Raw genomic sequence first — 26,529 nt, forward strand, 5'->3', positions numbered from 1 at the left:
AGCCTGGTTCCTTTCTAGGTTTATTCCTAGGTTCTGGTATTTCTACAGAGTTTTTCCTAGCCACTGTGCTTCTACATCTGCATTGCTTGCTGTTTGGGGTTTTAGGCTGGGTTTCTGTACAGCACTTTGTGACATCGGCTGATGTAAAAAAGGGCTTTATAAATACATTTGATTGATTGATTAACCCCTTGGCTTTACCGACTGACAATTTTATCGCAACATTAGGATGTTTAAGAGCCTGCTTGTTTATAACATCCACCACCTCATTCCCCTCTATCTCAAGTGAGCTGGTACCCAGAGGAAGATCACAAATACGCTGCCTCTTTCACCCTATCCAAGCACTGCAAAACCTCACCCGTGCTGCACAGGAGTCAGAGCAGATTACACCACCTCCACCCACTCTGCAGCCAATAGTATGGCCAACAACTCCATTGTGTAAACAGATAAATGATCCGTTGCTCTTTTCGTCACAGCCACCTTAAACTCAGGAACACTTAAAAGCTGCTCCTGTCCTTCCTGTTTTAGGGTATATTCAAGAAAGCATAGTATTGTGTTCTTAAATGTTCCCTTACAACTGAATCTACTCCTTCCTCAACATCTCTTACCTTCTCAAGCAACCCTAGACCTATCACTGGCTGAGGGTGAAACCAAGGTGGGATAGCAGGAAGAACCACAGAGGGCTAAACTCCCTCCTAAACAACCCCATCTCTCTCGCCATGTAATTGCCTATCCACCCAAAGTTGTATTCAGATTTCTATTCATGTTCCCAGCACTCTAGGAGCACCATTTTTGTAGGATGTGTAACCTTATGTCCTTGTAGATTTACCCAATATGTCATGGCTAACTGTTGTTTTCTTAACTTTAACAGCATCTCTCCTAAATCTACCTGCATCGCTGCCACCAGGAGGTCCTAAGGGCTCCACAACATATTCTTAGGGCTTTTTTAAAGATGTCTGAGCTGGTGATCCATATGCTATACTTCCATAATCCACTGATGACCTTAACAGCACTATATATATATCATTTTCAACACCATTCTATCTGTTACTCCATTCCTGACAAGCAACGCATCACACTCAATATTTTCTTTCCTTTGACAACTACTCAGTTAATATGCTCCGCCCATGTCATTTGAGTGTCAAACCAGACCCCCAGGAACCTAAACACCTACCACCCTCTCCAGATTCCTTCCATACAGCTTCAAGTAAATTTCCTCCTTCTAGAAAAAAACACAGTCTGTGTTTTCTCAACTGAAAACTTGAAGCCCCACCTGAGGGACCACTGCTCTACTTTACGAATCACTTCTTGAACTCTCCTGGCTGTATGGGTAATATTTCTCCCACTCTTCCACAGTGCCCCATAATCCGCAAACAATGACCTCCCATTATCAGGTCTCACCTGGGAGAACACATCATCAATCATAGCGGAGAACAACAAAGGACTAATGACACTTCCCTGGGGGGGCCTTCCCTCCACATCATAAACCTTCTCTACATCGAAGAAAACGACTACCACCACCTCCTTATTTCCCTGTGCCTTCTATATGACTGACTCTAGGCACAGTGCAGGATCCATCGTTCCCCTGCCTTTCCTGAACCCACTTTGATCTGGTGACATTAGTCCTCAACAGAACATACTTTCTATAGTTTACATACGTGAGATGTCAACGCTATCTGCCTATAGCTTAAAGGACTAGTAGGGTCTTTCCCTGGTCTCCGTATTGACACCACTACCACCTGCTTCCAACTTCCAGGCAGTTTCCCTTCATGCCCCACCTTATCGTAAAGGCCTAATACTTAATACCTAATACTTTCCCCATTGCAGTGTCACTGAGATGAGCCATCATGATGTAACACATCTCATCCTTCCCAGGAGATGTTACCCCAGCTTTAGCTAATGCACTCATCTCAGCCAACGTAAAAGGGCCATTCAATGTATCCCCCACCATCTCTCTCTGATCCAGGACCCCCAGATGTTCTCCTCTGACCCGCTCTCTCCCACCCTACCCCTCTTCTGTCAGATTATTTGAGTTGTGCACCTTCACAAATGCCTGGGCTAGCATCTCCCCCTTTTCACACAGGGAGATCCCAATCTCTTCTGACCCCACTCATCCTGTTAATCATCCACCATACCTCTCCCACAGGAGTGGTCCTGCCTTTGTTTCCACAGAACTGGAGCCAATAGCTGTCCTAATGATCCTCCTTACTACTGCTTGTTTCTACTGTATCAGGTGCTGGTAATTATGGGTCCTTTTCAACATTCTGAAAGCCCTGTTCCTACTCTTCACTGCTGCTCAACACTCCACCAGGGGACTGTGTCACTCTTTCTCCCCCCTGTACCCATAGGAATCACCTGCCTTGCGACCCCTACTATTGCACCTCTTACTCTACATCATTGCCTGTTTCTATATCTGAACTGAGATCAACCTGAGAGAGCTCCTGTTCACTCAACTCCTGAAACTGATCCCACTCCGCTTTCCCAAATATCCTACTCCTCAATCCATTTCCTACTGATTCTTCCTCCCTCAATCCTACAGTCAACAGGACAGTGATCACTACCCCCTGTAGATTCCTCCAAAGCCTCCCAACTACATCTGCCTGCCATTCAACTTGAGAATAAAGTAAGATCCAGAGCAGATTCAATCCCAGTTACTGGGTCAATCCTGGTTCCCCGGCCGTCATTAAAACTCACAAGGCCTTTCTCATCCAGTAGTTCCTCCAACACTTATCAGTCTGTAACCCTCCCCAGAGCGTACTATGAGCATTAAAATCCCCCCATCACATTACCTGTCTCCTATCTTTACCTTCTACATTTCCAAGGGCCAGCAACTCTTACACGGCTTGTAAAAGTTGACTATTACCATATTCCCCCCTCCCTCCCAACCACAACATACTCCTGTCCCACAAACCTATATGGGATCTCCTGCATTATAAAAGGTATCCCCCCCCCCCCCCCCTTATGTTTACAGACTGCAACATAACCTTATAATACAACATCTAGACAAGGTTTTAGCCATGTCTCCTGGAGACCTATCACATCAGGTGTTGGCTGGTAACTCAAGAACCTGTTTGAACTCCTGCCCATTCACCATCAAACTTCTGGCGTTCCATTGAAGGATTAACACCATAATGAAAATTAACCAATACATGATTCCTGGCTGGACTGATTCTCAATCTTATTGAGGTCATCTTGTACATTTTCCCCTGTCAGTCCTGTGATCCCAAGATACCTCACTGCCTGCTCCATCCACTATGATCTGTATCTGCATAGTCTTTGATTGTCATTTTTCTGTGCAATTGATTGCTGCTGTCACAAATGTAACAACCTTCCTCATGTCTACTACCATTCTTGTGTTCTCCCCCATTCTGCTCTCTACATCTGGCCCAACCTGCATCCCAATCAGCCCTGGCATACCTGCTCTCCTCAGTGCTTCGATTGTTTCTGCCTGAACTACCTTCACTGCTTCTGCATATGAGATGTTACGCTCACTCCTCACCTGCTGCCCTTGCACCGGTCTTTACACCACTGAACAAGCCCCATACGTCACACTATGGGCGCCTCCCCACAGTTCCAGCACTTTAACTGGACCGTCTCCACGTATGCATGTCCCCCCCCCCCCCCCCCACACATCTCCTTTTGCCTTTACACACCACACCACACCACATGCCCAAACCTTTGACAGTTCCAGCACTGTAACTGGACCGTCTCCACGTATGCATGTCCCCCCCCACATCTCCGTTTGCCTTTACACACCACACGCCCAAACCTTTGACAGTTCCAGCACTGTAACTGGACCGTCTCCACGTATGCATGTCCCCCCCCACATCTCCGTTTGCCTTTACACACCACACGCCCAAACCTTTGACAGTTCCAGCACTGTAACTGGACCGTCTCCACGTATGCATGTCCCCCCCCACATCTCCTTTTGCCTTTACACACCACACGCCCAAACCTTTGACAGTTACAGCAACGCATTGGTGTCGGAACATATGTTCACACATAGTAACTCATACCGAATCCTAACTGTTCCTGGCAATACCAATAGTAGCACTGACAAGCTATCCACCTTGCTCCCATCTGGAGGTGCTTTGCCTCAATAAGAGAGCCGACCTTCAAGTGGTCCTTTATTTCTGACATGTTCACACTTTCTGGAACTCCGGTAATAACTCCTGTAATAACTCCTGTAATAACTCCTGTAATAACTCCTGTAATAACTCCTGTAATAACTCCTGTAATAACTCCTGTAATAACTCCTGTAATAACTCCTGTAATAACTCCTGTAATAACTCCTGTAATAACTCCTGTAATAACTCTTCACCCACTGCCGTCCAGTTTGATCCAGCAGGCTACTATCAACCACACTTTACATACCTGCTTGAGTTTGAGCACCTTCTCATACTGTTTAACATTGAAACACACCAAACTTCCATCACAAAGAACTTTAGCAGACAACCTCTCCTACTTCCTCACTCAATCCTAACCGCCCAACCTTCCTATCCATCTCTGCTCCAATCACAGCCCAGTGTTGCTCAACCACCTCCACTGGATTTCTCCCCGTTTCGGCAAGATCTTCTCCCTATTTGAAACTGACGACGCTGATTTTGTTAAGCACCCCGTTCCACGACCTCGTCTCCTTTTCGTATTTCAGACTTCCCGGCCAGTACCAGGATACAACTCAACACTAGTGGTGTAAGTTACACAATACCATTGGCTATTGCACCATGCAAGAGGTACCGTAGGCCTAAAGAAACATGACAGAGACAAAAGCAGAGTCCTGATTAGTAAAACAGCTTTATTGAATAATGGCAGATTTAACAGTTGAATAGTTCATGAGAACTTGACTACTTAAAGATTGTGATAGATGATTCCCCTATGCCAATAAAACACTCCAGAGGTCTGCCTATTCCCTAATCCAAACCAAGCAAATGAACACACAAGTTTAAAAAAATAAAGAATAAATAATTTCCCTGGTTTTAGAGCATCATCCTTGACTCTGGATTCTTGAGTTCTAACAGAATCCTTGATTATGACCATTATAAGCACTAAAACACCAACTATTTCCATCACTCTGCCTGATTGTACAGCAGTCTTCATCCATCAGCGTTCCAGTGCATTATGACGTCACATAACAATGGAACTGCTGTCTACCAAAGACCCATCTCCACAAATGGCAAACATCAATCTCCTCCACTTTGAAAACACCTCGCAGACAGCCACAGTGCTCAGAGTGATATCAAGGATGTGCACTTGTCACAGTGGCTTCAAGACCACCTGCAAGATATCCAGTTCCTCTCATTTTAATGTTGCTGTAAAATAAAGCAACAACGAGTCAGACTTACTCCATTTCCCTCCAATATCCTGTGAGCTCATCTTCTATATAATACATTGATGGTTTCCAGTAAGTCCATGTTGTTTTGCTTTGGTGGTGGTTCAACGGATTGGCATGCAAGGCTCGGTCTCACGGCAACCGCTCCAAGACCGCTCTGTTCTGTTTCCAGTCCAGCTTCTGATCCATCTGACAGTCGAGGGTCTAAAGAGCGAGAGGACCCAGCGAGTGTGTGTGGGTGTGTGGTGGCGGGGAGGGTTAGGGGTTGGGGGGTTCAGGACTCCTCCATGTCGGCTGGGGGTGAGGATGAGGTTGGGGAGGACGCCTCTGGCTCACCGTCAAGTCCCACCTTTGATGCTGGAAGATTTGCAAAATAGGTGTAGGTGTTAAAAATACACTTTCACCCAATTACTAGTATCGAGACAAAGATCAGTCTGCAGTTGTACTCTCTGTGGCAGCATTTGAAAACGACAAATAAAACACACATTTGAAACAAACTGATACATTAAATTCTGAAAACAAAGAAATTAGTTGTAACCAACTACTAAGGCCGTGAAGACCCAGAGACATACAAAGACCCAGGGACATACAAAGACCCAGGGACATACAAAGACCCAGGGACATACAAAGACCCAGGGACATACAAAGACCCAGAGACATACTAAGACCCAGAGACATACAAAGACCCAGAGACATACAAAGACCCAGGGACATACTAAGACCCAGGGACATACTAAGACCCTGGGACATACTAAGACCCTGGGACATACTAAGACCCTGGGACATACTAAGACCCAGGGACATACTAAGACCCAGGGACATACTAAGACCCAGGGACATACTAAGACCCAGGGACATACTAAGACCCAGGGACATACTAAGACCCAGGGACATACTAAGACCCAGAGACAGGTCTACAACCAGAGAGGATATGGAGGTCATGAGCTCTGTGCTGTCTGTTAGTGGCAGACCTGCCTGACGTCTGGGGAGCCGATGGAGCACCCAGCCACTCATTTGAGCCAGGCAGGCTCTGTGTGCGCAGGCATTCAAATAAGGCAACACAAGGGCAGGGAAACAGGTCGTTCGGTCTAATTGACCAAGTACAACATAAAATAAGGGTTTGTTCAATGGTAATATGGCAACAGAGTGAGCACGCTCCGTGAATATGAACGCATGCAGGAGAGTTACATGATACACCGAACTGGCAGGGCCAGCATCCACTAACACACACATACACACACACACACGGGGCTCTAAAATACAATCCGTATTGACAACTCAGTTATGATCAATTGATCTACCCTCCACATCATTAGACAAGTATAGATTACGTCATGATTATTAAAAGAAGGTTGAAAACCAGCAAAAACAAAAAAAGGTTCATTTAGGACAGAAGTATTAACTACTGTGACCAACAGATGTATATCTGTATCCCCAGTTATGTGAAATCCATAGATTAGGGCATAATGCATTTATTTACATTGACTGATTTCCTTTTGTGAACTGTAACTTTGTAAAATCTTTTAAATTGTTGCATGTTGTATTTATATATTTTTGTTCCGTGTAAGATTGGTACATCCATCCATCTCTGAACTTGTGTCGATATGTAGCCATTTGTAATGGGAATATTTCAGATGAATAAAGTTCATATTACCACAATACTTATTTATATGTTCTCCCTTTATGTAAAACACATGATTTAGAGTGTGTTATTTAGGACACTCGTTGTTTATGGGTTGCTGGTCACTAGACTTGATACTGAATGTTATGGATGTGCTCATATCTGTTGATAGTGATTGATGCCAGACTGGAGGTACGAGGACACTGGTTGTTATTGTATTCTGTAGCACTAGCAGATGATGCGCTGACTTCCTACAAGCCTCTCGGCGGTGGGTGTTCACAGAACACTGGTGTTGTGAGGTTAGAACATAGGGCCTGCTTAGAGAAGGCCAGATGGAACTTGTATTAAACAGGATTGATTTGATCAATGACTGCTCACCTTCTAGTTCTCATGGAAATTCTCTATTACACCAACAACTCTTAAAGAATATAACTTGTAAATGCCTTATGAGCTTAGTTACTGAGGTTTAGAACCGCTGGTAAAGACAATGGAAGGAGTGCGAGTCAGTCTAATAAAGGAGAGATCAGAGGGACAGAACACACACGTGCACAGTGCACCTAAACAACCACACAGTGACGGACTTACAGTGAGATGACAGAATGGATGTTTTCTATTTCAAGTCTTTCTGTGGAAATTTGGGGAAGAATACCTGTCACTGTGCTCCCTAGAACTTTACTATAAGGTGTATGACAAAAGAGTTACAGATCTTCCATGTATGGAGCAGTACCTGACTTCCGGACTGTTCTGGGCGTGTTGTTGGCCCCGCCCCCTTCCCCGGTCTTCTTGCTCAACAGACTGTTGAAGAAGTTAGCCAGCACGCCCTCGCTGGTCTGCCCGCCTAATGGCACAGCGAAAACAAAGAGACAAAACATCTCAGTTACTCTGCGAACTTGCACACACAAGGTTGGCAGGTATTGTTTATAAAAAAATAACAGTTAGGCTAGCGGTATTATTCCCTACGTACAAAATATACAGTGCATTCATATTTCCACGTTTTGTTATGTTACAGCCTTATTCTGAATAGGCTTGAATAAAACAAATCCTCAATCTACACACAACACCCCATAATAAAAAGTGAAAACTGGTTTAACATTTTTAGCAAATGTAATCAACATTAAAAAAAACAGAAATACCTTATTTACATAGGTATTCAGACCCTTTGCTATGAGACTCCAAATTGAACTCAGGTGCATATTGTTTTCATTGATCATCCTTGAGATGTTTCTACAACTTGATTGGAGTCCACCTGTGGTAAATTTAATTGATGATTGGACATGATTTGGAAAGGCAGACACCCGTCTATATAAAGGTCCCACATCTGATAATGCATGTCAGAGAAAAAAAACAAGCCATGAGGTTGAAGTTTGGAACCACCAAGACTTCCTAGAGCTGGCCGCCTGGCCAAACTGAGCATTCGCGGGAGAAGGGCCTTGTTCAGGGAGGTGACCAAGAACCTGACGGTGACTGACAGAGCTCCAGAGTTCCTCTGTGGAGATGGGAGAACCTTCCAGAAGAACAACCATCTCTGCAGCACTCCACCAATCAGGCCTTTATGGTCAAGTGGCCAGACGGAAGCCACTCCTCAGTAAAAGGCACATGACAGCCCGCTTGGAGTTTGGCCAAAGGCACCTAAAGGACTCTCAGACCGTGAGGAACAAGATTCTCTGGCCCGATTAAACTAAGATTGAATTATTTGGCCTGAATACCAAGCGTCACATCTGGAAGAATCCTGGTACCATAAAAACAGTGAAGCATGGCGGTAGCAGTATCATGCTGTGGGGTTGTTTTTCAGCAGCAGGGACGGAGAGACTAGTCAGGATCGAGGGAAAGATGAACAGAGCAAAGTACAGAGAAATCCTTGATGAAAACCTGCTCCAGAGTGCTCAGGACCTCAGACTGGGGCAAAGGTTCACCTTCCAACAGGACAAAAACCCTAAGCACACAGCCAAGACAAATGCAGGAGTGGCTTTGGGACAAGTCTCTGGTTCCACTCAAGGACACTCTATATGTCCTTGCGTGGCCCAGCCAGAGCCCGGACATGAACCCTATCGAACATCTCTGAAGATACCTAAAAATAGCTGTGCAGCAACACTCCCCATCCAACCTGACAGAACTTGAGAGGATCTGCAGAGAAGAATGGGAGAAATTCCCCAAATACAGGTGTGCCAAGCTTGAAGCGTCATACACAAGAAGACTCAAGGCTGTAATCGCTGCCAAATGTGCTTCAACAAAGTACTGAGTAAAGGGTCTAAATACTTATGTAAATGTGATCGTTCCATTTTATTTATATACATGGGCAAACATGTATTTGTTTGTCATTATGGGGTATTGTGTGTAGATGAATTAGGATTTTTTTTTAAATTTTTTTTATCCATTTTAGAATTAGGCTGCAATGTAACAAATTGTGTAAAAAGTCAAGGGTCTGAATTCCAAATGCACAGTAGGTGCAAACTTAATACTGGTGCTAAAGCTAATCTTTGTCATTTCAGTAGAATGAGTTATCGGGGATCTATGGTCTCAGTACCTGGTTGCATGGGCATCACATTGGCCACGTTTGCTGTTGCCGAGCGATTTGACACCCGTGGAGAGCCAGTGGGTGCTCTGTTTGTGGTGTCCTGAGATGAAAAGGAGGAGGAATGAAGGAGGGATGATACAGGAACAGTAGAGAGGAGAAGAAGAGGATGAGAAGGAAGGGGAGAGAAAGAGAAGAGACAGGAAAGGAAGAAGGAGTAGAGGATCATTAATTGCATATATCAGAAGATTTACATGAACTCTTTAGGTCCTTTACAGTAGCATGTTTCCCCAGACACTTACCACTGGTCTGCCTGCTGCCGCTGGGGGCTGCTTAGACAACAGGGTCTGTTAATAGACAACACAGAGCATGTAGTGTGAGAGTCCAGATAGTCCTATTAAGGGCTTCAGACTCTAACCTAATTCATATGGCAACTGGCAGAATTCAACTTATCACAGCTGAGGTCAGATTAGCATTATGCAATATTATCAAAGTAATGTTTTGGGTCATACCAGCTGTACAAATATAAACGGTACATTCTCCCTTACCTGAAGCTTTAGCAGAAACACTTGGTCGTCCTCCGCACCTAGTTCCTTTTCATGTACAAACTGCACAAAAAAAACAAACATCATAAACAAACACACACCTATATACCGTTTCTCCACAAAATGACATGCAAGTCATCCTAATGTGTTAGTTTAGTATACATCCGATTAAGTACATATTTGCCTGGCCTTGGCACTGTAATCTGAGTACAGGCAGGCTCATCCTGGTAATCTGATGTTATTTGAGATTAATGGGCCCCTCATCCCAGGGCCCATTAAAGTCCAGAGGAGAAGACTGGAGAGAGCAAACACCCAGAATCCCCTAGTCCACCCAGGCACAGCCCCAACCCTGCATGCCAGTAGTAACCTCTGACCCTGCTCAGGGCTAACGATTTTGGATTCAGTCACAATTTGAATCAACTCCAAGATACTACCCCTGGAGTGTAGGTCAGTTAAAAGGTCTGTTACACTTGTTTCTAATACTTCATGTCTGTGCCAAAAATAAGAAGGAGAAGATCTGGGAGTGACATTACCTTTCTAACAGGAGGCTGGACGATAACCTCCTCAAACTTGTCTTCCCTTTTCAACGACTGAAAGTTTTCATATAAAATGGCAACCTTTTTTTCATTATCCCATCCTGATGGGCTGGAAGACAATGAACCACAGAAGCATACAAAATATATATATAAAAAAAACAACTAATGTCATTGTGAACAGCACATGAGAAAAAGGCTAAATGTTTCATTAGTGAGAACACAGAGTCACACTTACATGAATACTGAGTCTTTGTCCACCACCTGGGCCAGCATGTCAAAGGGAAACCCGTATAATCTATGGACCAGGTATTTATACAATAGGTCGAGGTTTTTGTTTTCCTTCATTGACGTGTATAGCAGCGCTGCGCCATCTGAGAGACCACCACTTGTCAAGGATGGTATTATTGCTAGAATGGCCAACGATATCTTAAAGACCCCTCTACTACCTAGCTCAGAAAAAACATGCTCACTTCACACAAGAAAGAACAACCTGAAACTGGTGCCTGCACATTGTTGGTACATCTAAGAAAATCTGAAAATCCATTAGTTTGAAAGAATAACGCCAGAGGAATGCCAACTCTTAGGGCAGAAAAGCAGTCGGTGAGGCAGAAGGATACACTGCAAGCAGAAGTGTCGGATGTGAGACTGGATGAAGTCAAAGTGTTCTTCCCGGTAGTCATGCTCTTTCTCTAGACTGAGAAACGTGTCACACTGCAAAGGAGGGAAGTGAAGAGAGGGAAAGAGAATACTGAGAGACAGAGAGGGTAAGCCACACAAGACAAGAATGAAAAAGAAATTGAAAGCGAAGATGAGAAATAGTGTAAAACAAAATGACAGATTTTCCATCCTTTATACACATGAATAAAGAAACCATACCACTGCCACAGAAAGTCTCCTTAGATAAGTTGAGTTAACAAGGCAAGTTCCTTTCTTTCCCTAATGCCAGAGCTTTGCCCACCTTACCTTTGTACACACCACCATAACAGGCACGCCCAGGTTGTGTGTGAGTGTGTTCTCTCCCAAGGGGAGCACCACACACTCCTCCTCAGCCTCCCCAGCCACGGGGTTCCTCCTCTTGGGAGAGGCGCTGTGGTCGCCCCCTGGCTCTGTGTACTCCTGGAACTGTCGGACCACTAGCGGTAGGGGAGAGGGTGGAAGAGATTCCGTTTTACAGCTATTGCTATTTTACCCTTTTTAATTCAAACTCCGAACAATTAATCTCAATTAACTTTATAGTTTACAGTATAGTAGCATGGCTACTTAAAGTTTTAAAGAAATACTGTTGAAGTAGCTATTTCAAGTCTTTAATGTTATAAAGTAAGAACGTCTCTCTCTCAGATTCATAGACGTACATCTCTGTTCCATGTCCCTCAGTGTCTCTGGGTTGACTCTGAGCTTGTCGATGTGTTCTCGTAGCACACTGGCCCACTTCTGCAGAGAGTCCAGCACCGTCCACGGCCTGGACATGTCCACTACCAGCAGGGCCATAGTGTCGGCCATGTTCTCCCCACACACAGCAAACTTCTGGAGGCCTTTGTGGTACAGGTCACCGTCCAGAATCCATGCGTTACACATAGCATGATCTGCACACACACACACACAGTTTGGGGTCAAATCACACCAAAAAGGAGAAATTGTACAAGGCTATCCTATTGATCGTTACTGACCCATCATACACTGATGCCCAAGCTATATTATGAACTAAAACAAATCATCAAACTTGATCACCTTTGTTTTCTCATTATGTCCAAAAGACACACTTACCATCGATGTCATCATCGTGAACGTTAAAGTACAGGTACTCCAGTCCTCTGCCTTTCATGTATTCTTCAACTCCCTGCAGTTTGGCTATGAGAGTGGTCTTCCCTGCCCCCGTCTCACCTGTAGCATACATGAAACGCATACGTGCAGGTAAACTGCATGCTAAGCAAAATCATTCAAATCCGTTATAGCCTACATTAGGCCTTTAGGTCAGCTGCCTGCTGTGGCCAGTGCTCTAGGCCTATAAAAGTATATCATTTTGCATCAATGCAGCTATAGCTCACAAAATCAGTTAGGCCTATATGCAGGGCCAATACAATACCTTCAGAAAATACTCACACCCATTCACCTTTTTCAACATGTTGTTGTGTTACAAAGTGGGATTAAGATTGATGTAATTGACCTTTTTTGTAAACGATCTGCACAAAATATTCTGTAATGTCAAAGTGGAAGAAAAATTCTAACATTTGTAAAATAAAAGAGATATATATATATATATAAATAAATAAATAAATAAATAAAATAAATCTCTTGATTAGATGTATTGACTCAGTGGGTTGAAAACATGTTAGAATCACCTTTGGCAGCGATTACAGCAGTGAGCGATTTCAGTTTAAGAATTATTCCCACCTGGATTGCACAACATTTGCACATAACTATTTTTTAAGTTCTTCAAGTTCTGTCAAGTTGATTGTTGATCATTGGTAGACAGCCATTTTCAAGTCTTGCTAAGTCAAAACTTTAACTAGGCCACTCAGTAACATTCAATGTCATCTTGGTAAGCAACTCCAGTGTATATTTGGCCTTGTATTTTAGGTTATTGTCCTGCTGAAAGGTGACCATCTCTCAGTGTCTACTGGAAAGCAGACTGAACCAGGTTTTCCTCCAGGATTTTGCCACTGCTTAGCTCTATTACATTTATCTTTATCATAAAGAAAACTCCCTAGTCCTTGCTAATGACAAGCATTCTCATAACATGATGCAGCCACCCCTATGCTTGAAAATTTTAAGAGCGGTACTCAGTGTTGTGTTGGATTTGCCCCAAACAGTGCATTATTGCAAACAGAATGTTGGAATATTGTTATTCTGCAATTTCCAAATGCCTGAAGGTACCACGTTCATCTGTACAAACAATAGTATGCAAGTATAAACACCATGGGACCATGCAGCTGTCATACGTTCTCCTAGAGATGAACGTACTTTGGTGCGAAAAGTGCAAATCAATCCCAGAACAACAGCAAAGGACCTTGTGAAGATGCTGGAGAAAACAGGTACAAAAGTATCTATATCCACAGTAAAACGAGTCCTATATTGACATAATCTGAAAGGCCGCTCAGCAAGGAAGAAGCCACTGCTCAAAAACCGCCATAAAAAAGCCAGACTGCGGTTTGCAACTGCACATGGGGACAAAGATTTTACTTTTTGGAGTAATGTCCTCTGGTCTGATGAAACAAAAATAGAACTGTTTGGCTATAATGACCATCGTTATGTTTGGAGGAAAAAGGGGGAGGCTTTCAAGCCAAAGAACACCATTAAAACGAGGTTGGGATTCAAACTTGGATTTAAATGTCAGGATTTGTGAAAAACTGAGTTTAAATGTCTTTGGCTAAGGTGTATGTAAACTTCCGACTTCAACTGTAGCTCCGCATTGACATGATTGTTTGACGATAGGCGAGGGTGGGAGGTCCTGTAAACACAAACTCACTTCCTTGACAACTTCCTTCACAACAGGTCTGTGCTGCTCGGTGAAGCTCAAGAAGTATGAATGCCCTGACTTCTGCAGAGGCTGTGTCACCATAAATGCTGCAAGGCCAATGCAGACGTCGGAATGACCAAGCAGCGCCTTTCATACACGCTCCTCCGGCTCAGCAGCTCCAGAGACGTGCCTCCAACCCCCAACTGTCTGTCATACTTGCACAGGAAAATAAATCCTGAGCACAGAGAAGACAGACATGTCTAGAACTGATAATTGGTCGTATGGTGCAAGAATGACTGCATTGAATTGATTTAATGTTAAGATGGACACAGCTTAGTAGAACCAAACCATACACAGCCTCTGCTCAGCAACCTCGAACTTGAGAACGAATCGTTTGGTCGGCTGCAGTTCGTGAACGACTGAACTCTCACGGCAGTCAAGCAATGCATCCCGCCAAGAGTCGTTCACAATCTAGTCCGGTAGCAGCCACAGCTAGATGGACCTCGTTTCAAATGTATCAAGAAATAATGTAATTTGTATGCCTAGCAATTAACAAAATGTACATTGTTTAAAAGCACACATTTACAAGTCTCAGTAACAAATGACAGCTCCAATAAGCCCCCTACTGTGAATGACAGTCTTCAGTTCATCGTTTGTCGTAGAGCTGTTGTTAAGGATGTGAGTTTGTGTATACACAGGACTTATCGCCCTCACCTACCGCCAACCAATCACGTAAATGCGGAGCCATCCACATAATTACAGAATTTGAGCGGAGCACGGCGATGCGGTACAGAGCTCAATTTGGCCTCTGCGGGCCTCCGGAATTTCCATATTTGAGTCACAAATATGCCTCCGACCATATTTGGGATAAAGCATAAATTGGCTCTTACTGACTCAAATGAACAAAATGATTGTTCATCTGAACGGGTCAAAGATCGGAGTCAGTAAAAAGAGACGTCTTCACCATCACTGAGTTAGGAAGGACGCCTGTATCTTTGTAGTGACTGGGTGTATTGATACATCATCCAGTAATGAATAACTTCACCATGTTTCAACGGGATATTCAATGTCTGCTTTCGGAATTGGAAAACCTTTGTGTTTCTGTATTTGAATCTGTGTTTGAAATTCACTGCTCAACTGAGGGATAATTGTAGGTGTGGGTTACAGAGATTCAAAAATCATGTTAAACACTTTGCACACAGAGTGACTCCATGCAACTTATTATGTGACTTGTTAAGCACATTTTTACACCAAAACTTATTGGTCATTTTTGGTACATTTCAAAAAACATACTTCCACTGTTACATTATGGGGTACTGTGTGTAGGCCAGTGACCAACAAATTTAAATGTAATCCATTTTAAATTCAGGCTGCAATAACAAAATGTGGAAAAAGTCAAGGGGTGTGAATACTTTCTGAAGGCACTGTATACCACTAGTCGACCAGATAAGAAATATATGTAATCTCATTTGCTTGTTGAGGGATTTATTTTACAGATAAAACTAGCAGGTGTTGATTATAATCACTCTTTCAATGTGATCGGATCAGATCCGATCTGACCTGCAGAAATTGCCATTTTTAGTCGTCTATGAAACACTGTCCATATTTTGTTGGACAATTATAAGCGGTGCTGTTATAAATGCATTCAACAATAGCCTGCCATAATTCGGTTAATAATCAATTGGTTCTCAAACCTCGCAACAATGGTCCCAATACTGTCTGTTATTGACATTGTAATGGAATACAGAACGCGTGGTGAGAGGCACTCCTTGTCTAGCATCCCGCACACTCTGAAGTAGCGGAGGGAGCAGGTGGTCCATCCCGTGCCAATATTACACAACGCAAGCAGAAAATTAAATAGGCTTACCCATAATAAGAACATTTTTCCCAGACGGCAATTTTGACCGTGAACGCGTCGATACCTCACTCAAAATAGAGGACCTGCAAGAGAGACAATGACATCAGACAAATACCAAGCACCCGTATCCCTGCTATTCAGATGCGCTACTCCCTAGAACCAGATTTTTCTAAAACCATTCAAAGTGGCTCTGACAGGCGAGCCAGGCCTTTCTTAAGACATATTATTGTATAGTTCAGGACCAATATTCACCATAAATTCTGGCCATCCTCGTCGCTGGTTTGATTTTCTATAGAATTTAGTGTATTTGCAGTTGACGTAATTCTCACTGTCGAAGCCATCTTCTATCAGCCTTGAATGGATTAAGTGCCCGGATGTTTGAATTGGCATAATAAAGGGCGCGTTCCAGATGCCCTCATTTATAAGCGCTGCGGTCACGGCAAGTTCAAAACAAGGAAGCCACGCAGAATCACTGATCTAAAAATAATCAACTTCCAGCAGATCTGTGCAGCACCATGCACAGAGTGAAGGAGACATTTTAAATACGGGTATGTACAAAATGATAAATGATTAAATTATGCAGTTATACAATCTGTGTCTGCTCGGAATGGAAAAAGTTGCATTGATATATTTTTTGAAATTGACATTTTACTTTCAAGTTGTCTTCCAACTTGTATGTCATCTTTTTCTGCAGTCACGCTTTTTAGATGAGCGTCACAACGTCTGGACTGTAGAACTACAGGAACAACGTCTGGACTGTAGAACCACAGGAACAACGTCTGGACTGTAGAAAGGATCAGGAACCACATGAATAAGATACAGCAATCTTATTGAGCAAATTGTGACTGCAAAAAAAGATGACCTGGAACGCAAACCAATCCTCTGGCACGGCGTGTCTGCTGGTGCTAGACTTCTGTGTCCTAGCCTCCTTTCCTGTGACCTAGCCTAACCTCTTTTCCTATGTCCTAGCCTAGCCTCCTTTCCTGTTTCTTAGCCTCCTTTCCTTGATTTGCACTGATCTGAAAGCAAAGGATGAGTGAAAACAATATGGAGGATGTTTACTTTCAAATGGCTTTCATTATTTTATTTTATTTTTTGCATAAGTGTCCATGAAGGAAGGGAAAGCATGAGAGGAAGTAATTTGACTTATAGCCTTATATAGCTTTTCACTAATATAGACATTTATAAACTGGGTAGTTTGGCTTCTGGATGCTGATTGGCTGAAAGACGTGGAATATCAGACGGTATGGTTGCTTTCCACTGCTAAGACGTTGCATGAATCAACGAACGGTTGCATGCCACGTCATCGACTGTCGACTGTGTCCATCGACTTGTCATCGACTGTCAGATTGCTATAACATATGTGGTTAGCTGAAAGGTAAAATACCTATCTAGGTGTTGTAAGATCTGGCAGCGTCTAGCCTACCCCTTGCGAATCTATCAACAAATACCCAAACAAATGAAAACTGCAAAATAAAACTATTTTAATAAAAGACAAAGCCAAGTTAACAATAACATCAGTTGCCAATAGAAACAAGAATTAGAATCAAAACCTAAGGATGAACAATTCCATAAACCAATCTTGTTTGTCGCATCTGAAAATTCCTTACAAAATCATATCCTAGATCTAACGTCTCAAACGCACAGGATGTGGACATAGATTTGATCAAGTTGGCCACTCGGTGGTAAACTCTTGATCAGAATGCCGGGATTCTGATCCCCATAGAAGGGCCTTGGGAGTTTCTGGCTGCAACCTCTCCTCCAATGCAAAAGGCCTGGGAGACTGAGAAGACATTGTGCTTGGAATGATTAAGTGGTAGTCTGGGTACCAGTCTTTTTAGCTGACATTCCACTACTTGACCTCCTTGGCATATGTCACGGAAAAGGCAACAAGGAGTGGAATGTTAGCTAAAAAGACTGGTACCCAGACTAATTAAGTGGGTTCAGATCACAACCTTCAGAAGGCAGAACCACTAGATGGTGCCATAAATTTCTGGCAGCGCCATGGTCGGCACCAACACTCGTCCTTCTGAAAGAGAACGAAAAAGATAAAGTTGCATTTCAAATTTGGACTTGAAAAGTATTTGGTTGTTGTGACATAGAATAGCCTGTGTCTCCTCGCCAGTAGATTTCTTCCTGTAGTAGATCAGTCCAGCTGCTATAAAGACCACCCCCAGCAGCAGCCCACAGGCCCCGATCACCATCTTATTCTTCTCAGGACCCGGCATGGAGGGGTCTGTAATCACACAAACAATTAAGACATACATCTAATAATACATAGACTTATAAACCCTCCCTCCCAAAGCACTCGTATCTCATTCAGACACTCCAAGTCCACACACACACTTACCCCAGTCATACAGTTTGGGCTCAGTGAGGCTGAAGTGCTCCACCATACAGGCGATTCTCTCTCCAGGTGTGGGTGTGTACTCCAGGTGCGAGTGGATCTGGTAGGTCCAATCCCCATTGACCAGCTCCTCTGTGGAAGTCACATTTGAGGTCACTTCCTGTCCGTCCCTCAGCCACGTCACTCTGATTGGTTTGGGGTAGAAGTCGTAGGCGCTGCACACGAGCATGGCCAGGTGTCTGGTACTGAACGGCTCCACTGACCTCAGCCTGACGTAGGGCTCAACTGGAGAGGGAAGAACATACTGGGTTCTTCAGGGCTCGCCTCATGCTCTTTTCATGATGTTCATCTATCTCATCTAGTATGTACTCCTCCTTATCACTACCATTGAGTATGTACTCATTCACTCACCTGCCTTATCTAGTAAGTACCCATACACCACAGGAACGTTGCTGCTGCAGTATTTCTTCATTTCGTCTCTCCTCGCGGCCAGAAAAGCAGGGCCTTTGCAGGCCGTTTCAGTGAAGTTCTTCATCCATTGTGTGTAGACCGTACATTTCTCTGTTGTGCTGTTGTATTGTCCCAGTAACTTCTTGTTGCCGTAGACCTGCAGCAGAAACTCAATATCACGGGGCTCCTCGGAGCTGAACCGACACCTCATCTCAAAGTGTCCAAAATAGCCATCTGTCAAATAAACAGTCACAAACAAGATGAGATCTGGAGGTCTCCTTTCTCTTCTTTCATAATATCATCTGATCAACAGACCAGAGAAAACAAATACATTCTGTGGATTTCACTCTTTATGTATCTTTGTCTATAGAAATATAAGATGGAATAATTCTTTATCAAAATACAAACATGTTTAGTGCACGATTACAAGAACGCAGAGGATGACACACTTTGGCCACTATATACTTAAATCAAGGGTGAAATTGTAGTGTAGATATTGGAGGGGGGGGGGGGGGGGGGGGCGAACAGCAGACCAGGGGGTCCTCTCCCCTGCAATGTTTTTGGACATTTTAAAATGCCTTTCCTGCGATTGTACACAGCTTGACATCACTTATTATGCCTCTCTTTAGGGTTATTTTGAGGGATATTTGGAAGGGTATTTTGAAAACACAGTATAAGTGGAAAGTTGAAGGCCCCTCCCCCCAAAATAAAAAAAATGAATATAATTTTTAGGGAAAACAAACTTTGGGGGGGGGAAACAGCTAAGAGAAAAAAATTGCAGCTTTATACTGCTATTCTACACATTTTGTCATAAATCAGAGACAATGTTGAAGTTAGTAAGGTGATTTCTTGCAATTCTACACATTTTGGGCAGAGAAAAAAAAATGCTCTTTTATAGCTCACCTCATGCTATTCTTCAGATTTTTTCCCTTCAGTTTTAAAGCAGGTTTCCTGCTACTCTACACATTTTGACATGAGGCTGAGAGAAAATGTTGCCATTTTAAAGTAACTGTCCAGTGAAAATCTCCCTTTTAAAAGTGAATATTCTGTTAACTCATTCTGTTGTTGGGGTACACCCACACCATTCTGTTGATGGGGTACACCCACACCATTCTGTTGATGGGGTACACCCACACCATTCTGTTGATGGGGTACACCCACACCATTCTGTTGATGGGGTACACCCACACCCTTCCAAAACTGTATGGAAAACGATTTCACACTTATTGTAATTAATTATATATCATATTTCATAGAAATCTGGAAACACTGGACAGTTACTTTAAAAGTCAAATTTGGGCAAAACCCCAGGCAAAAACAACAGCTTTAAACTGTATAACTGATCAACCCACCATCATACCAGGTCATGTAATGTTAAAAAAAAAAAAAAAAAAATGGATGAATAAGATATTTGGCTACATTTGGCCATTTTTTACCAATCTCTACAGCTTCCATCCAAAAACAAATCCTGTGAAATTATATCAATACATACTGGAGTTATTCCTAAAGAAAATAATGTACTTTTCACTCCATACATTTTCCCTGACACCCAAAATTATTCGTTACATTTTGAATGCTTAGCAGGACAGGAACATGGTCCAATTCACACACTTGTCAAGAGAACACATGGTCATCTACTGCCTCTGATCTGGCAGACTCACTAAACATAAATGCGTAATTTGTAAATGATGTCTGAGTGTTGGAGTGTGCCCCTGGATATCTGTCAATTTTAAAAACAAGAAAATGGTGCCGTCTGCTTTGCATAATATAAGGAATTTGAAATGATTTATACTTTTACTTTTGATATTTAAGCATATTTTAGAAATGATATTTACTTTGATACTTAAGTATATTTAGAACCAAATACTTTTAGACGTTTACTGAAGTAGTATTTTACTAGGTGACTTCCACTTTTACTTCAGTAACTTTTTATTAAAAAGGTATCTATATTTTTACTCATGTATCACAAGTGGGTGCTTTTTCCACCACTAGACTTCAATCCCTTCAGTCTCTCTGTACAGAGACCACAAACAACAGCATTAATGTTGACTATCTCACCACTAGACTTCAATCCCTTCAGTCTCTCTGTACAGAGACCACAAACAACAGCATTAATGTTGACTATCTCACCACTAGACTTCAATCCCTTCAGTCTCTCTGTACAGAGACCACAAACAACAGCATTAATGTTGACTATCTCACCACTAGACTTCAATCCCTTCAGTCTCTCTGTACAGAGACCACAAACAACAGCATTAATGTTGACTATCTCACCACTAGACTTCAATCCCTTCAGTCTCTCTGTACAGAGACCACAAACAACAGCATTAATGTTGACTATCTCACCACTGGACTTCAATCCCTTCAGTCTCTCTGTACAGAGACCACAAACAACAGCATTCATTTTGACTATCTCACCACTACAAGTGTCTATAATGGCAGTCATTTTGCAAAGCTCAAGACGATAACTGAGACTTTGGACTGACTTTGTGTACCTTGATCAATTCAAAGTCATTCTGTGGTTCCTGTCAAACCTGATCACAACTATAGGACAGGAGCAGATTTTTACTCACCTACTCCAGACAGAGAGGAGAAGAGAAGCAATAGGTGGATGGACGAGAGATTCAGCACAGACATGTTTACTTCTCAGAACAAGAACATAGTTAGATACCTCCTTCTGTGTCTCTATGTGGTTAATGTTGGCCTGTGTCTATAACGGAACGGAACAGAATGAGGAATCAGATTGGATGGACCAATGTCAGTCCAGTAGTGAAACAGCTCTAATGTCTTTCAGGAAGTCATTTGTTATATTGTTATGCTCTCTCTCTCTCACTAAGCATATCACAAAGCACTGCAATTCATGACTGATGTGTAATTACATTACCAGCTAAAATATTGCAATCAGATTACAGATTATTTTGAAAAACTAGATTACTTCTCAAATTACTTTTAAATTCAGAATCGATGTTTGTGAAAAAATATATTGACACTTTGTTTTCTCAATTGTGCAATTCTTGTTTTCTCAAGAATTGTGCAAGTTTAAGTTTGTCCGCCTGAGCGAGAATGACCAGAAGTCAGAGACCACTATGACACACCAAATGTGTTGGATGGATCCTTTGTATTTTTCTAAAGCCTCTTTATTAAAGGGAAAGTAATGCAAAAGTAACTGAACGTAATCTGTTAGTTTGGGTAATTCAAAAGTTACGCTACGGATTACAATGACACTTAACTAGTAACGGATTACATTTAGAAAGTAACCTACCCGACCCTGTTTATGATTATTGATTTGACACCAGGCAAAGTCCCATACCAATTATTGCATACAATAAAACTCTTATTCCTGTCACTGTGTGTAAATATTAACCAACCTACTACTTTACAGTCTTGTTTGAGTTTCTATGGTATTGGTCCCACAAGCTCAGACATGCTCTCCCATTCTCACTCAGTTTCAGTACATTGTATAAAAACTTCATACTTCCTCCTGTTTACCACACAACTGATAGTTAGTAGTAAATGGTGAAATGACATTAAAGTTTGTGATCATGTAAGTATTGATGACAGAGGGGGGAATTACCCACTTGCAGTGTACAATGTAAGACGGGAACGATTAATGGCTGTGATCCATTTATGTGTCTATTATTGTTAAACATCCCAGGTTGGGTGCATATTTATGACACCTTTGATTGTTCCGAAAAAATATTTAATATTTTATTGACAGGCAAAAAATTAAACCGTTACAGAGTAGTTCATATTTGCACTGGCGTACCCCCCCCCCCCTCTCTCTCCAAAAGAAAAGGTGGGTACGCCCTGGAGGTCAGCCACCCCCTCCTCCTCTCCAAAAGAAAAGGTGGGTACGCCCTGAAGGTCAGCCCCCCCTCCCCAGATAACATATGAACATGTCATAAGCCATGGCAAAAAAAAATAAAATGACAGGAAATTAGCTGCTAAACTTCAACCTTTTCTCTCAGCCTCAGAGCAAAATGTGTAGAATAGCAGGAAATGTGCTTAAAAAATGCACATTTCTCTCTGTCCCATGGCAATGTGTGTAGAATTGCAGGAAATTAGCTTTAAAACAGCAACATTCTCTCTCAGCCTCATGGCAATATAGCATGAGATTAGTTATAAAACTGCCTATTTTTCTTTGCCCGATGGCAAAATGTGTAAAATTGTACGACATTAGCTGTTTCCCCCCTCAACAAAAAATATGCAACTGCGGTACGCCACTAATTCTGTCATATTGTTTACCTACAACTGCAAAAGAGGATTTTTTAGATTTCATATATGTCACAATTCAGTTAAACTGTTGTCCTTTGACGTACAGGAATGTTCCGGTAGCCACTCCCAACAGTCCCAGAGTCAGGCCCACTCCACAGAATACAGCAGGACCAGCACTGGACCCACTCACCTCATGTATCTTATACTCTGGGGGACAAGAGGAGAGCGGTGCCATCAAAACATTGAAGAAATACATATTTCAACTATTATATATTACAGTGGCAATAGTTTATGAGGAAACATTACCCTGAGTTTCAGATTTTATTATATCTGATAGGCTTCCAAAGACCCAATATAATTTAATAAATACCCTATTTAGAGAAACAGTTTCTCACCCCAGAACCTGGTTTTGGGGTCCTCCAAGGCTGTGTGCTCCACAGTGCAGGCATAGACATCCCCCTCCTGTGGAGTGAAACTCAGGCTGGAGAACTGGTGGAACGTTCCATCTTTATTAGGATAGTACCGACTGAGAGACGCTCCCTCAGTCACCTCCAGGCCATTCTTGGTCCAGTTGACTTTGACAGGCGGGGGGTAGAAATGATTGGCAAAGCAGATAAGGGTGTTCTCCACCCCCAGCACCTCCTCAGCCCTGGGGTAGATGGTGCTCTCAGGGGCATCTGGGGGGGGGGGGGGGATACAACCACTAGCTTTAAAATCAATCTCTCACTGTAATAAATAAATGTCACTTTTCATCTTCGTTTTAATTATTGTCATAAAGTTGATTTGCTCTTTACCTTTTACCTCAGGTGGACACTTTTCTTCTAATATCCAAAGAGCCAAGGCATCCTGACACAATCGTCTGCCTTTAACGGCATTCTTGTAGAAGTTACGAACAGTGGAGCTTGGGAATGGCCCCAGGAACTCAGGCAATGTCCAAACTTCCCGTCCACTCTGGAAGTCAGCATATACCACTTCCTCCCCATCCACCTGAAGCTCTGCCTCCGCCTCCACCTTTGTATTCTCAAGACAGCCCTGCACATAGACGGTCTCATGAGGAACTGGAAACCCAAACAGATAACATACAAGTTCAGTTGAGTGATAAATACACCAAATCATTTACATCAGCTTCAATCTTTACAAAGTGATTGAACCAAATATTGGTTCAAAGTCTATTTTAAACCGTTATCACACTTCATATATCCAGTACCTTGAATAAATTAATATGACCCTGGCCCTAATTCAATTGGCATTAAAATCAATAAAAGACTTACTTTCTGCCGAAGTGCAGACGACCGCAGTAAGAACGACAATAGCCACAGAGAGGTTCATCTCTCAGTTCGTGAGCGTGTGGGAGAACTCTGCCGAGAACAAGGCACTGACAACTCCAGTGCTGGTTCTTCCTCTCGTTTACAGATACTACTGCTGAACATGCATTACCTAGACTAGAACCAATCAGAACATTTATTTCACTCTCACTCTGTATCCAGGAGGAAACAGTTTACAGACCAGATGCCTCATTTATAAAACTGGGCGGGGGATTCACGTCAAAAGGTGGCGTACGGACAAAACACAGAAAGTGTTTACATACAAAAATATTCAGATTTTTAACAGTGCGTATGCACGTCCCACGCCGGTTTTCCGTTAGAAATCACAATCAACTCGAAATTTTTACATGTGGCGGACGCTGTGAATGCTACTGGCTCAGAAATGAAAAGGTGGTCCGACAAAAGTGGAGGTCAAAAGGTGCATCGCCTTACAGTGTTCTGCCACCGCGGAGGAAAGGACACCGGAGTTCAACCCCCTTGCCGGTATTATAGGGGAATCCCCCCTGAGTAGTGACGGAGGGGGACACGGACATGCAAGACGCACCGGATGATTCAGGTACGTAAATAGTATTCACACGTTTGAAAATAATAAAGCAGATGCATTCAAGTTGTTTAAACATTTACACATTCTATTGTTTTTAGTCTGCGTGTTCCAGTGGGGTCGGTCGGTGGCGGAGCAGGAGCTGAGTGTTCCAGTGGGGTCGATCGGTGGCGGAGCAGGAGCTGAGTGTCCCCAGCCCCGGCGTCTCCACTGCACCTTGTGCGTCAACCCTCCAGCGGCCGTGTCCCCACAGATGCAGTCCTGCAAAAGCAAACAGACACCATCAACGCTATTAACGAGGTTGCCAAGGAGTTTAAGTGCAGGCACGGCTTTGTTTCTGCTGGTGCTTCTCTGTAAAGCTGGGCCCACTACAACACAGATCCAAGAGAACAGCTCTTGGTAATGGGAACCAGCTCATAAGCCATTCCTTATCATTGGCCAGTAGATCTTGCTGGTCTCTGATAAATCGCTCTCGCCAAATCTTCCAACAGGGCCAAAGCAGCCATTGTGCGTCATTACACATTGTAATTGCATGCGTTTTAATACCCATCCATTTGATTGTCAAAGCTACCCAATTGCGTAACACCTTCAGGTGTGGTAATTACCCTGATTGTAACTGACAATGACAGGGCCATTATCACATGGACAGTTCTGCGCAACGAACATGTGATAACAATATGAAACCGTGTACTCGTATCTGCCCGACTGAGGCATCGTGAACGGCTTCAGTTTAAACAGAATTTGGACTGTTTCCATTAGTATTTATGAGAATACATTTCATAACATGCATGTATTGTTTAATAATTACAGATCCAATTAAATGATTCCCGATTAAACTGGACAACATGAGGGGTTCTTTGCAAAAACATATCTCCGTTTGTATTTATCCTAAATCGTGTCTTTCGTGTGTGAACTCCAGGTAACTCATACCATGAGGTAATATTTCGATTTATTTCACACATTGGTATTAATTTTAAAGCGTTTCTTGAGATTCCATCCTTCTGCCATCGGAGTCGCAGTTTCTCATTTCTCGAGTTAGTGCGTGTACATGTGGGCCAAAGTGTCCATTGAGGACCGCACATTCTCCCGTCAAGTTTGTTTTTTTATAAATCAAAGTTTGCTTAAAGTGACGTACGCCTTTTGTGCGTAGCAACGTTTATAGAGGACTATGGCACTATATTTAAGCAATAAGGCACAAAGGGGTGTAGCTTATGGCCAATATACCACGGCAAGAGCTGTTCTTATGCGCAAAGAGGAGTGCCTGGATACAGCCCTTAGCCGTGGGATATTGGCCATATACCACAACCACCAAGGTGACTTATTGCTATTATAAACTGGTTACCAACGTAACTCGAGCAGTAAAAATACATGTTATCATACCAGTGGTATATGGTCTGATATACCACAGCTGTCAGCCAATCAGCATTCAGGACTTGAACCACAGTTTATAATCTTGTTCTAAACACTTTATACCACCAGGAGGCACTGTCACATCACCTACTGTATTTCTCTATTTTAGAAGGCAGGATAAATCCAGTCTTCTATTAGCTTTTTGATAAACCCTTTGAAATCTTGTTTGTTTTTCCTGAACCAGACAAGAATTTCATAATCAAAGCTGTCTGAATGGTCAAACACAGTTCACGGTTCAAACTAGACTGAACGATAACAGAAAGACACAAGCAGAGATCCAGCATAATCTTGTGTCTCTCTGGGTAGCTCGGTGTAATCTTTCTGCCCAACTGTCATTGATAAGCCTAAACCTTGTCTTGGGTCTTAGTATATCTCAATGTGGCACT

The 26,529-nt window shown here is 42.8% G+C and overlaps 3 protein-coding genes and 1 long non-coding RNA gene across 6 annotated transcripts; 1 reads left to right on the forward strand and 3 right to left on the reverse strand.

The window, feature by feature from the left end:
* Positions 1–4,772: 4,772 nt before the first annotated feature.
* On the reverse strand, positions 4,773–16,249 carry LOC110490494 (cytoplasmic dynein 1 light intermediate chain 1). Of its 2 annotated transcripts, none has more exons than XR_016484329.1 (13): positions 16,108–16,249; positions 15,865–15,938; positions 12,305–12,421; positions 11,893–12,123; positions 11,504–11,673; positions 11,158–11,288; positions 10,776–10,911; positions 10,538–10,649; positions 10,008–10,067; positions 9,762–9,806; positions 9,472–9,562; positions 7,675–7,785; positions 4,773–5,683 (listed from the first exon to the last, which is right to left on the reverse strand). XR_016484329.1 is itself a non-coding variant. In XM_090189222.1 (13 exons), exons 1-13 carry the CDS (start codon positions 16,194–16,196, stop codon positions 5,601–5,603), a joined length of 1,413 nt encoding a protein of 470 aa, XP_090045348.1. In that variant the 5' UTR covers positions 16,197–16,248; the 3' UTR covers positions 4,773–5,600. The 2 variants fall into 2 exon arrangements, 1 of the variants encoding a protein (XP_090045348.1); XM_090189222.1 differs by having other exon boundaries at positions 11,158–11,251; positions 16,108–16,248.
* A 1,073-nt stretch (positions 16,250–17,322) lies between these two features.
* On the reverse strand, positions 17,323–21,741 carry LOC110535585 (H-2 class II histocompatibility antigen, E-S beta chain-like). 2 transcript variants are annotated; one of them, XM_090189234.1, is made up of 4 exons: positions 21,226–21,741; positions 18,614–18,886; positions 18,206–18,487; positions 17,323–18,091 (listed from the first exon to the last, which is right to left on the reverse strand). In XM_090189234.1, exons 1-4 carry the CDS (start codon positions 21,287–21,289, stop codon positions 17,829–17,831), a joined length of 882 nt encoding a protein of 293 aa, XP_090045360.1. In that variant the 5' UTR covers positions 21,290–21,741; the 3' UTR covers positions 17,323–17,828. The 2 variants fall into 2 exon arrangements, with proteins under 2 accessions (XP_090045360.1, XP_090045354.1); XM_090189228.1 differs by lacking the exon at positions 21,226–21,741 and adding an exon at positions 20,999–21,168.
* A 594-nt stretch (positions 21,742–22,335) lies between these two features.
* Positions 22,336–24,421, reverse strand: LOC110516895 (H-2 class II histocompatibility antigen, A-Q alpha chain). The gene is made up of 4 exons (XM_036962136.2): positions 24,139–24,421; positions 23,662–23,925; positions 23,263–23,544; positions 22,336–23,074 (listed from the first exon to the last, which is right to left on the reverse strand). Exons 1-4 carry the CDS (start codon positions 24,194–24,196, stop codon positions 22,944–22,946), a joined length of 735 nt encoding a protein of 244 aa, XP_036818031.1. The 5' UTR covers positions 24,197–24,421; the 3' UTR covers positions 22,336–22,943.
* LOC149984858 (uncharacterized) lies at positions 24,185–25,574 on the forward strand. Its single transcript, XR_016484330.1, has 2 exons — positions 24,185–24,748; positions 24,835–25,574. It is a non-coding gene; the product is annotated as an uncharacterized LOC149984858 (long non-coding RNA).
* The last annotated feature ends 955 nt before the right edge of the window (positions 25,575–26,529 follow it).

Source organism: Oncorhynchus mykiss, chromosome 2 (genome assembly GCF_057628025.1).
Source record: "Oncorhynchus mykiss isolate SJ-2025 chromosome 2, ASM5762802v1, whole genome shotgun sequence".
NCBI classification, from domain to species: Eukaryota; Metazoa; Chordata; class Actinopteri; order Salmoniformes; family Salmonidae; genus Oncorhynchus; species Oncorhynchus mykiss.

Excerpts from the sequence above, each read along its gene's own strand:
- LOC110516895 (XM_036962136.2), bottom strand. The coding sequence starts at position 24,196 with ATGAACCTCTCTGTGGCTATTGTCGTTCTTACTGCGGTCGTCTGCACT. Across the intron at positions 23,545-23,661 it reads GTGTCCACCTGAGGTAAAAG|ATGCCCCTGAGAGCACCATC; the intron begins GTAAAGAGCAAA and ends CCCCCCCCCCAG. Across the intron at positions 23,075-23,262 it reads CCCCAAAACCAGGTTCTGGG|AGTATAAGATACATGAGGTG; the intron begins GTGAGAAACTGT and ends CTTGTCCCCCAG.
- LOC110490494 (XM_090189222.1), bottom strand. The coding sequence starts at position 16,196 with ATGGCTTCGACAGTGAGAATTACGTCAACTGCAAATACACTAAATTCT. Across the intron at positions 15,939-16,107 it reads GAGGATGGCCAGAATTTATG|GTCCTCTATTTTGAGTGAGG; the intron begins GTGAATATTGGT and ends TCTCTCTTGCAG. Across the intron at positions 9,807-10,007 it reads TGTTTCTGCTAAAGCTTCAG|ACCCTGTTGTCTAAGCAGCC; the intron begins GTAAGGGAGAAT and ends GTCTATTAACAG.
- LOC110535585 (XM_090189228.1), bottom strand. The coding sequence starts at position 21,098 with ATGACTGCCATTATAGACACTTGTAGTGGTGAGATAGTCAAAATGAAT. Across the intron at positions 18,887-20,998 it reads GAAGGGATTGAAGTCCAGTG|ATGGCTATTTTGGACACTTT; the intron begins GTGAGATAGTCA and ends TTTATTTGACAG. Across the intron at positions 18,092-18,205 it reads GCCCAAACTGTATGACTGGG|ACCCCTCCATGCCGGGTCCT; the intron begins GTAAGTGTGTGT and ends GTGTGATTACAG.